At 42.1% G+C, this 18,120-nt stretch overlaps 1 protein-coding gene across 4 annotated transcripts in view; it reads right to left on the bottom strand.

Annotated features, from left to right (window-relative positions):
• KIF24 (kinesin family member 24) overlaps positions 1 to 18,120 on the bottom strand; it is a 90,723-nt gene that overhangs the window by 24,512 nt on the left and 48,091 nt on the right. For all 4 annotated transcript variants that reach the window (XM_077965808.1, XM_077965807.1, XM_015117533.3 and 1 more), the window contains 3 exons: positions 8,587 to 8,708; positions 6,715 to 6,820; positions 287 to 358 (listed from right to left, as the gene is read on the bottom strand). In XM_077965808.1, the coding sequence (XP_077821934.1) occupies positions 287 to 358; positions 6,715 to 6,820; positions 8,587 to 8,708 (300 nt within the window). The remainder of the gene's footprint in view (positions 1 to 286; positions 359 to 6,714; positions 6,821 to 8,586; positions 8,709 to 18,120) is intronic.

Here is an 18,120-nt window from a genome sequence, read left to right as displayed (position 1 = left end):
GCATTCCATCCTGGGTGACAGAGCAAGATCCTGTCTCAAAAACAACAACAACAACAACAAAAAGTTTTGATTTTTGAAGCATTTCAGATTTCAGATCCTTAGATTAATGATACTCAATTTGTAGACAGAGTTCCTGGAAGGAATGTGACTCCTCTCCTTCTCTTTTCCCCACTATGCCCAGCATCATGTCTTACTGACAGTGGATGCTCAACTGAATGAACAAATATATGAAATAAGGAAGAAATAAATGAATCAGAACAAACTCAAGGCTCACATTTCACTTTACCTGAGTTAGTTTGCTTTGCCTGAAGGGAGTATGGGTGTGTTCCTGATCCAGTGCTCGGATACATTCTTTCAGCTGCAAAGGGGGAGAATAAGCACATCAAGTGTCATGTGCAAAGGGAGAGTAATAGATCTGATGCCACCTCCACAAGAAGCTTGTTTTTCTTCAATAAACCACACTCAGACAATCCTCCAAAAGGAAGTCAAAATGGCCTGTAGTTTCCATTCAACAAGAGAAACCAAGCTAGATTGGGAAACACCATCCTGTGCTGCCTAGCTGAAGGCCACCCGGCTTAGAGGCTGGGATCCTAGGATTGGCCCTGAGTTGATGGCGGGGAACAGACAGACGCTGGGACCTACCCTCAGGTCCTAGAGTTCAAGCTCATGTGGTGGTAGTTCTGGCTTGCTGGCTCCCTTTCTCTCCTCACATTCTTTCCAACTGTTGATACACTTAAATAGACAAAATATCTACATCCACTTCCCCGCTCCCTGCTCACACATGCACACCTGTTGGTGTAGATTCAAGTATAGATGCAGACATAAACTATCTGAATGGGGTAGGAGAAATTCTAGAGTCAGAGCTAGAAGGAAACTGAGAAATCACCTAGGCCTACCCCCTCATTTTATTTATTTTTTTCTTAATTTTTTTGGTAGAGATGGGGTCTCTGTATATTGCCCAGGCTGGTCTCAAATGATCCTCCTGCCTCAGCCTCCCAGAGTGCTGGGATTACAACCAGCACTTTGACCACACACGTCCAGTCAAACCCTTCATTTAAAAACAGCAGGGTCTGTGGCCCAAAGGCAAAGGAATGTGACTTGCTCCTGGGTGTACACCCTCAGTGAGAAGCGCTCACTGGGCATGATGAGGACAGCAGAGATCTGAGTATGTGGACGTCCAGGGGAAACACTCCCATCGGAACACAGTGGTGGGGCTGCAGGGGGCAAGATGAAGGAGGAGAGACCTTCTATTTCTGAGTGATGCATCTAGGCTAAAAGACAGTAAAATAAAAGGAAAGGAGCTGGGTGCAGTGGCTCAAGCCTGTAATCCCAGCACTATGGGAGGCCAAGGCGGGCAGATTATTTGAGGTCAGGAGATTGAGACCAGCTTGGCCAACATGGTGAAACCCCATCTCTACTAAAAATACACACACACACAATTAGCCAGGCATGGTGGCATGTGCCTGTAATCCCAGTTACTCAGGAGGCTGAGAAAGGAGAAAAGCTTGAACCCAGGAATTAGAGGTTGCAGTGAGCTGAGATCATGCCACTGCACTCCAGCCTGGGCGACAGAGGGAGACTCTGTCTCAAAAAAAAAAAAAAAAAAAAGAGGGAAGAAGGTGGAAGCAATCCCTTGGAAGTGCCACCAAGAACAGGTAGTTTGCCTCCAGAGTATGCTATGGCTGTTCTTAGCAGCAGCCATAGATGCCCGCAACTGCCCTACCACTATCCAAGAAGCCGCAGGCTATAAACAGGTGTGAGGAAATTTCCTCTTCTATTAAAAATCTATCCAGTATTCCCCAACTTTAGCACTGAGAAGATTCTCCACTGGGGATGAACAAGTAATCAAACCCTGCCCCTCACAGACTTAAATTCAAGTGTGGCTTACAAGCTTTTTTTTTTTTTTTTAAATAAAAAAAGTTTGGCTCCCTCTCTCACCCTCCCAACTTATCCCTCGTGAGGTCTGGAAAGAATGTACCTAGCTGGAGACTTCAGTTCTGATCAAAGAGAAGTAAATAATGTGGAGCGGCACAAGGCAGCATATACAGCTGGAAAAAGGAATGAGAAAGAGCTCTATGTACAGCCATGGAGTGATCTCGAGGATGCCATGAAGTGACAAAAGCAAAGTGCAAAACAGTGCTCAGAGTATGTTAGCATTTTTCTAAGAAAAGGGGTGAGTGCAAACATACATAGACAGAAGAAAAATGATTTTACAAGGGGAAGAAGGTAACAAGGTTGAGAGTACAGGGATGGAAACTATACTTCTTTGAATGTGGCTTATTTTACAATTTTTACTTTAAAACCACGTAAATTTTTTTGCTTTTTGTTTGTTTGTTTGTTTAAGAGATGGGGTCTCACTTTGTATCTCAGGCTGGAGTGCAGTAGCACAATCACAGCTCACTGCTGCCTTGAATACCTGGGCTCAAGTGATCCTCTCGCCTCAGCCTCCCAAGTAGCTGGGGTTATAGATGCACACCACCACACCCAGCTAATTTGTAAATGTTTTGTAGAGACGGGGTCTCCCTATGATGCCCAGGCTGGTCTTGAACTCCTGGGCTCAAGTGATCCTCCTTCCTTGGCCTCCCAAAATGCTGGGATTACAGGTGTGAGCCACAGCTCCTGACATAAATGTTTTAAAATAATTACAAAATAAGGTTAAATCAAAATAAATAAGGCAATTCTTAAAACCAAAACCAAACAAATTAACCTAACGCTATGAAACTGGTAGGCTTAAACACACAGAGAAGAATTATTTCAAGTGATTTGACAGCATAATATTATGACTGTACATCCTTAGTGGGATACAACCCAATCAAAAAGAAAATTGCGATAAAAATCTTGAACTGAATTAATCATATTATAAATAATATTATCATTATTTTGAAATATATATATTAAAGTAGAACAAATAAATGTTGTTAGGAACTAAGATTTCTAGCATAGGAGAAAAAAGAGACAAATACACATTTATAGAAATTAAATAAAAACCCTGTAATTTTATTTTTTTAATATTGTTATTCATTGGCTTTCTTCAGATGAGGTAAGTTTATTTTCTGAGTCAGGGTCTTGCTTTGTTGCCTAGGTTGGAGTGCAGTGGTGCAATCATGGCTCACTGTAGCCTCAACCTCCTGGGCTCAAGCAATCCTCCCACTTCAGCCTCCCGAGCGTGACTACAGGCGTGTGCCACCACGCCCAGCTAATTTTTAAGTTTTTTGCAGACATGGGGTCTCATTATGTTGCTCAAGCTGGTCTCAAATTCCTGGGCTCAAGTGATCTGTCCACCTTGACCTCCCAAAGTGCTGGGATTAGATGTGTGAGCCACTGAGCCTGGCCTGCAATCTTAAACTGATTTATTACTATAAATCCCACATATGTTTTTCTCTTTCAAAACAAAAAATAACACCTTATTTATTAGCTCTGTCCACTGAAAAGGCCCAGAAGCAAGGACTAACGCAGTAGTGATAAGCACCCCTAGCACACAAACTGAAGTCTCTAAATACCATTTCCTTCTCAAAAAAAAACAAGGCTCGACCGGGTGTGGTGGCTCATGCCTGTAATCCCAGCACTTTGGGAGACCAAAGCGGGCAAATCATGAGTTCACGAGTTCAAGACCAGCGTGGCCATCATGGTGAAACCCTGTCTCTACTAAAAATACAAAAAATTAGCTGGTTGTGGTGGCAGGTGCCTGTAATCCCAGCTACTCGGGAGGCTGAGGCAGGAGAATTGCTTGAACCTAGCAGGCAGAGGTTGCAGTGAGCCAAGATCGTGCCACTGCACTCCAGCCTGGGCGACAATGTGAGACTCCATCTCAAAAAAAAAAAAAAAAAAAAAAAAAAGAAAAGAAAAGAAAGAAGGAAAGAAAGAAAAAGAAACCAAGACTCATTGAAGAAACGGCTGATTCAAGGTCTGGGGAGGGAAATGTATAAAATGAGCCTAGAACATAGGCTCTTATATCAGAAAGTCAGGACGCTATCAAGAACGAGTAGAGTTGTGCCAAAAAGACACAGGAACATTCTTAAAAGAGCTCCTATTGGCTAAATATGTTGAATTTAAGCAGCAAAAAAATATATAATGATTTCAATGAGTTCATAATAATACAAAAAAGGTAAACAACAACAACAAAACAAACTCATGTTATGTTTAGGTAACATGACCACCAACTCATTCTGAAAAGTGGTGAATAAATTAAAGAATCATCTTGCTTCCACTACAAACTATATGTCAGGATAATCAGATAGCTGAGGGAAAATTCTTCTTTTCAGCTAATACATACAGAACGAATATTAGAATTAGAATATCATCATTCTGGAACACTTAATGAAATAATAGATATAGATGAGATTCTTCAATGGCTGACAAAATTCTTAGATTAAAAACAGCTGAATGTCCTTAACAGAGGCTAAGGGGGAAAAAAGTAAAAATAAATAAAATAAAAAATAAAGGCTGAAAGGAAACTTTATGATAGAGGAATTAGGCTGACAACACTTGAATCTCTTTTCAATCTTAAAATCACAAAGAGAGACAACCAGATAGTCTCTATCTCCTAATGTATTGCTATAAAAAATCTAAGAACTACCTATGAATTGTTTTTGCCAAAAAATACAGAACCTAAATCTGATCACATCTGTAATTCAGGACTGTCCCAACAGAAATACATGAGCCACAAATGCAAACCACATATGTAATTCTAAATTTCTAATAGTCATATCTTTTTTTAAAAAAGAAAAAGAGGCCGGGCGCGGTGGCTCATGCCTGTAATCTCAGCACTTTGGGAGGCTGAGGCAGGCGGATCACAAGGTCAGAAGATTGAGACCATCATGGCTAACACGGTGAAACTCCGTCTCTACTAAAAAAAAAAAAATACAAAAAATTAGCCGGGTGTGGTGGCGGGCGCCTGTAGTCCCAACTACTCGGGAGGCTGAGGCAGGAGAATGGCGTGAACCCAGGAGGTGGAGCTTGCAGTGAGCCGAGATTGCGCCACCGCACTCCAGCCTTGGTGGCAGAGCAAGACTCCGTCTCAAAAAAAAAAAAAGAAAAGAAAAAGAAACAAATTAATGTTAATTATATATTTTATTTAACTCAGTATATCCAAAATATTATTTCAGCATGCAGTCAGTATGAAAAAAATAAATGAGATATTCTACAAGCTTTTTTGGTAATCAAAATCTAGTGTGTATTTTACATTTAGAGCATATCTTAATTTAGACCATCCACATTTCAAGTGCTCAGTTGCCACATGTGGCTGGTGGCTACCATAGTGAACAATATGGCTATAGAGTCCAGCCACCTGACAGGAAACATAAAGGATAATGAGTAACACGTTAAACATCAACACAAGGATGCAGGTGGCCAAGTACAGAATGTGGTAAATCTTACTGGACAAGTGACCCAGTTTTCTTCAACCAATACACTGATATAGAAAAAATGAAAGAGGGAGTAAGAACTCACATAGGATTTTATTTGCATCTTGATTTGAACAAGTTAACTATAAAAAGACATTTACGGAACAATTAGAGGAATTATAATACTTACTGGATAATAAAGAATTACTTCTTTAGGTATGATAATGTCATTACGGCTACATTAAAAAGTAAGACTATCTCTTTGAGATATATTAAAAAAATTTTTTTTTTTGAGATGGAGTCTTGCTCTGTTGTTGCCCAGGCTGGAGTGCAGTGGCATGATCTCGGCTCACTGCAACCTCCACCTCCTGGGTTCAAGAGATTTTCCTGCCACAGCCTCCCAAATGGCTGGGGTTATAAGAGCCTGCCACCATGCCCAACTAATTTTTGGTATTTTTAGTAGAGACAAGGTTTCACCATGTTGGCCAGGCTGATCTACCTGAAGTGATCCACCCTCCTCAGCCTCCGAAAGTGTTGGGATTACAGGTGTAAGCCACCGTGCCCAGCCAAGATATATATACAGTATTTATGGAATAAATGACATGATGACTAGGATTTTCTTTCTTTTTTTTTTGAGACTGAGTCCCACTCTGTCTCATTGCACCAGGCTGGGGTGCAATGGCACAATCTCGGCTCACTGCAACCTCCGCCTCCTGGGTTCAAGCGATTCTCTTGCCTCAGCCTCCTGGGTAGCTGGGATTACAGGCGCCCGGCACCATGCCCAGCTAACTTTTGTATTTTTAGTAGAGACAGAGTTTCACCATGTTGGCTAGTCTCGTCTCGAACTCCTGACCTCAAGTTATCCACCTGCCTCGGCCTCCCAAAGTGCTGGGATTATAGGTGTGAGCCACCGCGCCCAGCTGGACTTTCTTTAAAATAATCTAACTCGGGGAGGGAAGGGGTTGATTAGATTTTTCATATGTTGGTAACTGTTGAATCTGACAGGTATATGGGAGATCATTATACTATTTGTTCTACTTTTCTATGTTTGAAAAATTAATATAATTTTAAAGCTTGGGGAAAGAGAGAAAGCTTAACAGAGTTAACCGTTCAGCAACTGCAGAAATACCTCTGTTCCTAATTGGCATGTATTGACCAGGGGAAAAGAAGACAAGGAGAGAAGAAAATAGTTGCCTAGAATTGTGAGAGTCTGTCTGGTCAGCCCTCCGTCTCCAACCCTGGCATTCCATTATCACATAAGAACAGGGCAGTTGCTTTCCTGATTCCACCTTACATTCATCCACTCTGCCTATATGTAATGGGCAAAGTCTTTCAAGAAGGATTTTTAGATTAAAGATTTTGAACAACTTACAGCCAGGAGACTCTGATTTATTTCAGCACCTTCCATCTTTGTCTGTCTATCTGAGTCCCTTGCATCTGCTGCTCTTTCACTGCCAGCCAAGTCAATAAAAGAGATCCTAGAAAAAAGACACAGGAGGAGTGACTTCTGTTAAGCTTTATTTTTGTATCAGTCAGCATTCTGTGACCTCTGGAAAAAATTAACATTGGCCCATCCTTGGGAAAGAAAAGACATTACTGAGCTGGGTATGGTGGCTCACACCTATAAACCGAGCTACTTGGGAGGCTGAGGTGGAGGACTGCTTGAGGCCAGGAGTTCTAGACCAGCCTGAGCAACACAGCAAGACCCCATCTCTTAAAAAATTTAAAAAACTGGCCGGGCGTGGCGGCTCACGCCTGTAATCCCAGCATTTTGGGAGGCTGAGGCGGGTGGATCACGAGGCCAAGAGATCAAGACCATCCTGGCCAACATGGTGAAACCCCATCTCTACTAAAAATACAAAAATTAGCTGGGCGTGGTGGTGCATGCCTGTAGTCCCAGCCACTAGGGAGGCTGAGGCAGGAGAATCACTTGAACCTGAGAGGTTGAGGTTGCAGTGAGCCAAGATTGCGCCACTGCACTCCAGCCTCGCGACAGAGTGAGACTCCTTCTCAAGAAAAAAAAATTTGTAAAAATTAGCTGGTAGGCTGAGTACTTGGGACTACAGGTGTGGACCACCACACCCAGCTATTTTTTTTTTTTTTAAGAGACGGGGTGGATATGAAGGCAATCTGGCTGTGACATCTGTCACCCCATTGATCAAACTACTAGGCTCAAGAGATCCTCTCACTTTGCCCTCCCAAAGTGCTGAGATTACAGCTGTCAGCCACCATCAGCTTACCAGTTAATTTTTACAATTTTTTTTTTTGAGACGGAGCCCCACTCTGTTGCCAGGCTCTTGAGTCTAGGCGTTCAAGACCAGCCTGGGCAAAATAGAGAGACCCTGTTTCAACCCTGGAGATCGATGGGGTGACAGATGTCGCAGCCAGATCGCCCTCACATCCATCCTGTCTCTTAAAAAAAAAAATAGCTAGGTGTGGTGGTCCACACCTGTAGTCCCAGCTACACAGGAGGCTGAGGCATGAGGACTGCTTAAGCCCAGCGAAACCCTACCTTACATACAAACAAACAAACATGACTGTCAGCTTTCCAAGAGTATCACAAGATTCTGATCTGTCAGTTGATGCTGGTACTGTCCACTCAAACATGTCTATTGGTTTTATTTATGAGAAAGTATGACTAAAATTAATAAAACATTCTTCCCAAAAGGCTAAATGACCACAATGCTAATCACTTAAGTAACCACTTAGGTAATTACATAGAAAACTTTTGTGGACAGCAATCCAGCAAAAAAAAAAAAAAAAAAAAAAGAAAAGAAAAGAAAAGAAAAAAGAAAAACACTCATTACTCAGAGATGAAATAGGCTCATCCATCAGCGTGGCAGATTATTTGCTAGGAGAGCACCAGAGAAGCAATGAATGTATCCAATTGTCTTATGGCTTCTTTCGAGAAGAATGGATTAATCTTCTCCTCCCACCTTTTTTGGCATCTAAGCTCTCTAAGATGCATTCCCTACTGTTTCTCTGCTGAAACTGTGTTTCATGTTACAAGCAATCAATGTCCCTTTTAATAACTTAGGGTTGACCAACAATAGGTCATTACTTCATGGTTAATCAACTGATGACACGTTAGTACAATGATTTATTTCAGGGCTAACAACTCTACTCTGTATCCCTGCAATGAAGAACTCCATGGTGGCAGGGTATCCTATTGTTGAGAAAACATACTTCAAAGTCACATTAAAGGGAAGGCAGACAATGTAACTCCCTGATATTTCCAGCTTACCTGCCAAATGTCCTCTTGGCTGAATCTTTGATCTGAATTTGGATGATGGCATGGGAGCGGGAAGAGTCTGCATTAACTCCAGTGGCCCCAGTGCTGCGCTCCTTGCTGCCCTTTAAGATCACCTGAAAATAAAATCCATAGGATGACTTCCCCAAGGAGTAAACAAAACCCTCTGGCTGCTAAGAATTGACTAAGAGCAGTAAACAGCAGACATACAATTGTGTCAGTGCACTGCAGTTTCTTCTGTCCAGGTGGAAAACCGCTCAAACACTAAATTATACCTAGTAAGTACCCAATGACAATGAAAACAATGTGAAATACTAATCTTGTGGGAGAACGTTCCATAGCTCAAGAGCTAATTTACTTCTTGATCTCATACACTCTTTTTAGTATCTTTGATGGATTTAGCCTAACTAAAATCCCCAGGGCATAACTTGGCTCCAAAGCAGGGTCTCATAATACCCATCTATCTTAGTAACTGAGGCAAAGGACATAAATGTGCATTATAGAATGACTAATCACATCCACCTGTTCTACCAGGATGCAGTAATAAAGGAGGCCAGGTCCGATGTAGAAATATGGAAGTGATGAGTTACTGTGATTACCACGAGCCCATGATTTCCCTTGAGACTAATCCTCACTCACCCTAGACTGGGAGTAAAGACTAACAGGAGTCCTTCTAGCCATAATGGAATGGGGCAGGGGATGTGAAGTCTCAGGATTGGCCTGCAGCCACTGAAAACACAGTCATTTAAGAACATGCTGCCCTTATTTTGGACAGGGGTATGAGTGTTAGTTACTGAGAATGAAAAAGGCAACACAAATTTTTTTTGAAATAGGGGCTTGCTCTGTCACCCAGGCTGGAGTGCAGTGGTGTGATCATAGCTCACTGCAGCCATGACCTCCTGGGTTTGAGAGGTACTCCTGGCTCAGCCTCCTGAGTAGCTGGAATTATAGGTGTGCACCACCACACCTGGCTAATTTTTAAAATTTTTTGTAGAGATATGGTCTTACTATGTTGCCCAGGATGGTCTTGAACTCCTGAGCTCCAACAGTCCTCTCTCCTTAGTCCCTCAAAGTGGTAGGATTACGGGCATGAGCCACTGTACCCGGCCACAAGAAACCTTAAAAACATTACTTGGGCCGGGCACGGTGGCTCACGCCTGTAATCCCAGCTTCTCAGAAGACTGAGGCAGGAGGATCACTCGAGTCCAGGAGGTTGAGGCTGCAGTGAGCCATGATTACAGGGCAAGACCCTGTCTCAAATAAATAAATAAATAAATATTTTAAAATAAAAATTTAAAACTATATTCACCTTTAAAGCCAGTAAAAGAAAAGGGGGTAGCAGTGGACAATACATTTTTCTTTTTTTTTTTTTTTAATAAAAAATCAGATGGGGTCTCACTATGCTGCCCAGGCTGATCTTGAAGTCCTGGGCTCAAGCAATCCTCCCACCTCGGCCTCCCAAAATGCTGGGATTACAGGTGTGATATATTTCAATGAAATTTTAGAGTGTGGAAAGATAATGAAGGGATGATAATTGCCAGCAATGAAGTTATAAAGTAAGTAAGTAGGAAAGGGGGGAGTCAGTCTATCAACCCATTAGGACCCCTAAGAAGGGCTCAGACTCTGGAAGCACCAGGTAATACTGGGATAAGGCAAAGATACACACAGTCAGTGATCAGAGCAGTAAAGCCCTGGGTGAAACATTCCCCATTCATCCCCACCCTGTGCAGGAGGCAGAAGGTACAGTCTCCAGAAAATGGGAACCAGAGACCAAAAAGGACTAAGCACCAGGCACAGTGTGGGGCAGAGTCAAGTGAAAGAACTTAAACAAGGATTAAGTAAAAGCAACACACCAGCATTCCCCAACATTAGTCCTCAGCCAGAATTCTCTGGAGAAACCCTCACTTCCAAGCCCTACATATGTTTACATTTTGGGGACTACCCCGGCAAAACCAATTAACTTTCAACCTATAGTGAAGCTTAATGATCAACAAGCACACCTCTGACACACAAACTTTGTGACTGTTATTTTTTTAATGCCTCATACATACACGTGAATAGAAAGCCAAAGCCACCAGCATGAAAACACCAAACCAAAAGAGGGAATAGAAAAAGCACTTGGAAATTTAAAATATGATAAAGTAAAAACTGCATTTTATTTATTTATTTATTTTTTGAGACGGAGTCTCGCTGTGTCGCCCAGGCTGGAGTGCAGTGGCGCGATCTCAGCTCACTGCAAGCTCCGCCTCCTGGATTCACGCCATTCTCCTGCCTCAGCCTCCCGAGTAGCTGGGACTACAGGCGCCCGCCACTGCGCCCGGCTAATTTTTTGTATTTTTTTTTTTTTTAGTAGAGACGGGGTTTCACCGTGGTCTCGATCTCCTGACCTTGTGATCCGCCCGCCTCGGCCTCCCAAAGTGCTGGGATTACAGGCGTGAGCCACCGCGAAAAACTGCATTTTAAAAGGTAGTAAGATACAGGCTGGGCATGGTGGCTCATGCCTTTAATCCCAACACTTTGGGAGGCTGAGGCAGGAGGATCACTTGAGCTCAGGAATTCAAGACCAGCCTGGGCAAACAGTGAGACCCCCATCTCTACAAAAATTAGCTGAGCGTGGTGGTGCACACCTGTAGTCCCAGACAGGAGGCTGAGGCAGTAAGCTGCACTCCAGCCTAGGGGACAAAAATCTCACCTCTTAAAAATAATCACCTACTCTCAGGTTCAGGGGGAAAAATAAATTAATTAAATAAAATAAAAGGTTGTAAGTTTTTTTTTTTTTTTTTGGAGTTGTAAGTTAAGGATATGTCCCAGAAAGTAAAACATAAACAAGATCTGCACTCCCATGTCTGTTGCAGCACTGTGCACAACAGCCAAGATTTGGAAGCAGCCTAGTGTCCATCAAGCGATGAATGGATAAAGAAAATGTGGTGCTCGTACACAATGGAGTACCTATTCAGCCATGAAAAAGAATGAGAGCCTGTCATTTGCAACAACATGGACGGAACAGGAGATCATTATGTTAAGTGAAATAAGCCAGGCATAGAAAGACAAACATCACATGTTCTCATGTGTGTGATCTAAAAAATCAAAGAAATTGAACTCATGGACATAGATACTAGAAGGATGGTTACCACAGGGGCTGGGAAGGGTAGTGGGGATGTGGGGGTAGTTAATAGGTACACACAAAAAAGAAATAATGAATAAGACCTACTATTTGACAATACAACAGGATGATTATAGTCAACAATATTTTATAGGCTGGGCATGGTAGCTCACACCCATAATCCAGCACTTTGGGAGGCTAACGCGGGTGGATCACTTTAGTGCAGGTGTTTGAGATCAGCCTGGCCTACAGGGTGAAACCCCATCTCTACTAAAAATAAAAAAATTAGCCAGGCATGGTGGCACACACCTGTAATCCCAGCTACTCAGAAGGCTGAGGCAGGAGAATTGTTTGAACCCAGGAGGCGGAGGTTGCAGTGAGCTGAGATCACACCATTGCACTCCAGCCTGGATGACAGAGCAAATAAAGAATAAGAGCCAGGTGTGGTGGGTCACACCTGTAATCCTAGCACTTTGGGAGGCCGAGGCGGGCGGATCACTTGAGGTCAGGAGTTCGAATAAGCCTGGCCAACATGGTGAAACCCTGTCTCTACTAAAAACACAAAAATTACCCGGGTGTTGTGGTGCATGCCTGTAATCCCAGCTACTTGGGAGGCTGAGGCAGTAGAATTGCTTGAACCCAGGAGGCGGAGGTTGCAGTGAGCTGAGATCACGCCATTGCATTCCAGCCTTGGGGGGAAAAAAAGAATAATAAAGTTCTATTTCATTTTTTCTCAATCTCTCACCATTTTAATTTATATCATATTGAACATAGTCACAGTTTCCAAATTAAGAATCCAAAAGTAGACAGAGCCAAACTTCAACAATAAGATACAAAATATCTTAACAAGTAGCAGTTGCTTTTTAGAAATTTAATTAACTAAAAATATTTTTTCCATGATCTAAGCAATAGTATGTTTCTAAAGATTATCTGTATGTGAGATATAAAATCAAAATTCAGAATCATACTTAAATACACCAATTTTGTAAAAAGTTTGCTAAAAATTTAAAGAGACAATATGATGAATCCTTTTGTAAAGAGAAGAATCTGCTAATTTATAAAGCTAGATCATCAACTATATGGATACCACCTTTATGCTAATGAAATCATGGGAGTTACAGTGGTAATCTCTTATACTGGATATGGCAAGTGCTGAGAAAAAAGCACTGCTAACTAAGCTCAGACGCTGGGTAAGACACTTAAGGCCAGCACTGTGACCAAACCATCCAGTTTAAATGCACCTTCTGGCCCTGGCTTCTCCCTGTCCCTTTCACTTCATGTTTACACAGGATGGGATGCAATGCTGATGGATCATCAGATTGGTATTGTTCCTTTTTCAAACTTTTTTTCCTCATTAGGAAAGACAAACAATGTGGAAAACTTGGAAAATATAGGAAGAGGATAAAGAAGAAAATATCTATCTCTCATAATTCCAGTGATTATAAAATTCTGGTGTATTTCCTTTTAGAGTTTTAGATTTCTTACAGCTTTTTTTTTTTTTTTTTTTTTTTTGGTCATTTACAAATCCTATGAAAAGACAGGGGAGGTCTTAAACCTTTACATTTGTAAAAGCAATATGTCTGACTAATAAGGAAAGGAACACAGAAAAGCTAAGTGACTTATACAAGGTCACATAGGTAGAATATGGTCAGGCCAGGAATAGAAGGCAGATATCCTCTTCTACATGTGAGTAATGATGTTACTAATAATGCTAGTCCAATGAGACCCAGTGAGAACTCAGAGAGGCCTCAAGGCCATACTTCGCAAGGAAATGTGGATATGAACAGGAAATGCAAAGGGTGGCCCTGTGGTTCTTCCTCAAGAGTGTCAAAAAAGATTGGCTTCTGAGACTGTGTTACAGACTTTTGAACTTGGGTTTTCACTGCATCTTGTACACCATAATGTACTGGGTATCTCTAAGTGCATCTCAGAGACCTAACATGTTGAGATGCCCTTTCCTGGTTAAATATATTTTAGAGAAGGCATGAGGAATTTCTGGTCCTTGGTCCAATTTTTTCCAATAACAGCCTGCTATAGTCATGCCTTCCAGAAACTATGTAACAATGCACCTGAGCTATGAAGAGTAAAAATGAGGCAGTCTGTGAATATCAAAGTCATCACATTTTTGTAAATGCCATATACAACTGAAGTATAGCAGTTAAAATGGTGAAATCTGGAGTCAGGTTGCCAGGGTTCACATGCCAGCTCTACCATGTGGTTGTGTAGACTACTGCAAATCACTTAACTTTTAAGGGTCTCAGTTTCTTATCTATAAAATGGGAATTATGGCCGGGCACAGTGGCTCACACCTATACTCCCAGCACTCCAGGAGGCCGAGAAGGACAGATCACCTGAGGTCAGGACTTTCACACCAGCCTTGCCAACACGGCGAAACCCCATCTCTATTAAAAATACAAAAATTGGCTGGGCACAGTGGCTCACATCTGTAATCCCAGCACTTTGGGAGGCTGAGGTGGGTGGATCACCTGAGGTCAGGAGTTCGAGACCAGCCTGGCCAACCTGGTGAAACCCCATGTCTACTAAAAATACAAAAATATTAGGTGTGATGGCATGCGCCTGTAACCCCAGTTACTCGGGAGGCTGAGGCAGGATAATCACTTGAACCCAGGAGGCGGGGGTTGCAGTGAGTTGATATCACACCACTGCACTCCCACTTGGGCTACAAAGGGAGACTCTATCTCAAAAACAAACAAACAAATATTAGCCAGGCATGGTGGCCTGCGCCTGTAATCTCAGCTACTTGGGAGGCTGAGGCAGGAGAATAGCTTCAACTCAGAAGGCGGAGGTTGCAGTGAGCCAAGATCATGCCACTGCACTCCAGCCTGGGCCACAGAGCTAGACTCTGTCTCAAAAATAAAATAAAATAGAATAGAATAGGAATTACCTAGGTTATTAAGGCTAAAAAAAAAGATAATACATAACTAAAGCGCTTAGTACCACAACTGGCACATGGCAACTTCTCAATAAACATTAATTTTTGAAAAGATACTAAAGGGGCCGGGCACAGTAGCTCATGCCTGTAATCCCAGCACTTAGGGAGGCTGAGGCAGGTGGATCACCTGAGGTCGGGCATTAGAGACCAACATGGTAAAACTCCATCTCTACTAAAAATACAAAAATTAGCCAGGTGTGGGTAGTGGGCACCTATAATCCCAGCTACTCAGGAGGCTGAGGCAGGAGAATCCCTTGAACCTGGGAGGCAGAGGTTGCGGTGAGTCCAGATCATGTCACTGCACTCCAGCCTGGACAAGAGAGCAAAATTTCATCTCAAAAACAAAACAGAAAGAAAAGACACTAAAGAACTAACATCTTTGTTTAAACTTCTAAAACTTAAACTATTTCTTTTTTTCATAAATGTGAAACAATCAGAGTTTCATGGAAAAATATAGCTTTAGAGATCAACATGAAATATCATGGGCTCCCCAGTGCAAACCAAAAAAAAAAAAAAAAAAAAAAAAAAAGAAAAGGAAGGAAGCAGATAAGAGAAAGAGAGAATCTATTTGGGGGAAATGCAAGTCTAGGAGGTGAGCAAAATTAATGCAATCACCTTTAAAACTACTAGGCCCCCTTTTCCTCTCACTGCCTCCTCCTTCTCAAACTCCTTCCCTAACTAAACTCTGTTGGGCAAGTTTCTAAATCTAAGTTCTCTAGAGAGAACATATGTGAATAGTAAAATGGGAATCTGCTACAATAGGAAGTAATGAAAACTGGGCCTGGTGTGGTGGCTCACACCTGTAATCCCAGCACTTTGGGAGGCTGAGGTAGAGGATCACTTGAGCCCAGAAGTTCAAGACCAATCTGGGCAACATCTACAAAAATTTTTTTAAAAAATTAGCCACGTGTGGTGCACACCTGTGGTCCTAGCTACTCAGAAGGCTGAAGTGGGAGGATCGTTTGAGCCCAGGAGGTTGAGGCTCCAGTGAGCCGTGATTGCACCACTGCACTCCTGCCTATGTGACAGAGTGAGACTGTGTCTCAAAAAACACAAAAAAAAAACCAAAAAAAAAAAAAAACTGTAGCGGTGCTGGGAAACATCATTCAGGGACTTAATAAGAATAATACATGTGGAAAGTTGAGCCAGTATCATACTATAAATTTTATGTATGTTATCTTACTTTCTTCTCCCCATCATCCAACCCAATCATCTATCAATATCTATATGTTTCACGCTCAGACAGGTAAAGGATATGCTCAGGGATACATGGCGCTGTAACTGACTGCCCATTACAGCCAAGGCAATGATAAAACATGAAACAAGTTTATCAAAATTCCTAGGAATGAATACTTCTGACTATATAAAATGGGTATAGGAATGACTTAAAAAAACAATGAATCTCTAAAACTGAAAAAATGCCCATTGTCTGACAAAATCTCGATTCCAAATCTGGGAAATGTGATGAATCAGTGAGTCTTCTGTAAAGGCAGGAAGTTCTGGGGCCTGCGTTGGCAAGAAATCAAATACACTTGGAAGGAGAAACTTCCTGGAGGAAGGACAATCCCATGTGAATAATGAAGCTACCAGTTGTGCAGGCAGGCCATGCCTGAGTAATCCTGAGGGTGATTTGAGAGGGTAACACTCCAAGATGACACTTGAGGGTGACACTTGAGCAAACACATGGGTGATACCTGAGCGAGTATGAACAGTGACACCTGAGAGTAATGTGACACCTGAGTTAGCAAGTGCTGTTGTTTCAAGTCAATAAATGTTTATTTATGAGGATAACTGTGTCAGGTATCCATAAATTATATAAACTTTCCACCTTGATCTCAGCTGGCTTCCTCCTTGTACAACCCCATATGTACTGCAGACTGAGGGTATCAATGGCGATAATATGTTGACTAACAAGGAACTTTTTTTCTGCTTTTCTTAGGAACCATACTTTAGAATAGAACAGTGCCATAAACTCTTCAGGATGGAGGGGTTGACTCAACACCAGACTGCCAGCATTTACGGCCTAAAGGCAATGAAGAGTCTTCTTCCTAGTGTTTGCTTCTTTCCCCTTTAATTGGTCTAATTTTCAGTGACAAAGGAATCCTGAGGACCAGACTCACCTGATACTCCTGGCCAAATGTGGGACTGGCTGGAGGTAGGGGCAAGAGGACCACAGGGAACAGAGTATGAGAAACAATTTCCTTAGGACTCCATAGCAGAGGAAGCTCTGGGGAGAATGGTCACAGCTCTGGGGCAGCCCTTCAGCATGTCCCACACACTTTCGTTCTGTGCCTACCTTTGCAATCACTAGAAAGAGGCTCTTAGGTGACCCTCTAAAACAGACACACTTGGGCGCTATGCTCAGGTTTTGGATCCCAGGACCCAGGAATCTAATAACGCAAATGTGAAGTCTCATCCCTTAAGCAAAATTTACCTAAAGTATTTGTTTCAGGAAAAAGAAACTTATAAAAAGATCTATACCAATGATGGGCCACTATGCCACTGCACACACCCAAGTCCCAAGTATTAATTTTGAAAAAGCAACAACAAAATTTTCCACAAACCCTGTTATTTGAAGATTAAACAGTCCTTTAAACACCTAATTTTAAGCAAATGATAACAGAAGACATTATCAATGTATGAATTAATTCAGTCAGTGTCTTTTCTCTTCTCTTCTTTTTTTTCTTGAGACGGAGTCTCACTCTGTTGCCGGGGCTGGAGTGCAGTGGCGTGATCTCTGGTCACTGCAACCTCCGCCTTCCAGGCTCAAGTAATTCTCCTGCCTCAGCCTCCCAAGTAGCTGGGATTACAGGCACCCACCACCACACCCAGCTCATTTTCGTATTTTTAGTAGAGGTGGGGTTTCACCATGTTGGCCAGGCTGGTTTCAAACTCCTGACCTCAAATGATCTTCCAGCCTCAGCCTCCCAAAGTGCTGGAATTACAGGCGTGAGCCACCACACCCGGTCTCTCTTAATTTCTTAAGAAAAACTTATTTCCAATTATACATTATAGGTAGTATAATATAGTGAAAAGAGCTTCAGAGTGAGATCAATCCAAGCTGAAATCTTGCTCTGCCAGTTGTTAGCTATGTGATTCTGGGTTATCACTTGATTTTAACCTCAGTATTTTCATCTCTTAGAGAAGTTTACAATATTTACCTTGATTTTGTGATGATTAAGTGGGGTAATATTTGCAAAAACCTCTAACAAGTCATTTGGTAGATAGTGCTCACTAAACATTTGCAATTATTATTAGAACACAGTGAAAAGGAAGGCAGGAAAGAACAAGAGTAGAATCAGCTAGAGAGTTTTGAACTTTGGCATTCGTTGGAGGCACTTCTACAATGCCAAATCTAACTGCTTTCCCTGGTCCCTTAAGCTTGAAGACTCAGACACTTCTCCCTGGAGGAGTGTACCATGAAGCTATACTAAGCTAAGTCTTGTCAAGTGCCCGGTCTATCCTTCTAGTC

Source organism: Macaca mulatta, chromosome 15 (genome assembly GCF_049350105.2).
Source record: "Macaca mulatta isolate MMU2019108-1 chromosome 15, T2T-MMU8v2.0, whole genome shotgun sequence".
In the NCBI taxonomy this organism is placed as follows: domain Eukaryota; kingdom Metazoa; phylum Chordata; class Mammalia; order Primates; family Cercopithecidae; genus Macaca; species Macaca mulatta.
Note: the sequence above shows the minus strand (reverse complement) of the source record. Positions and strands in the feature narration are given on the sequence as shown.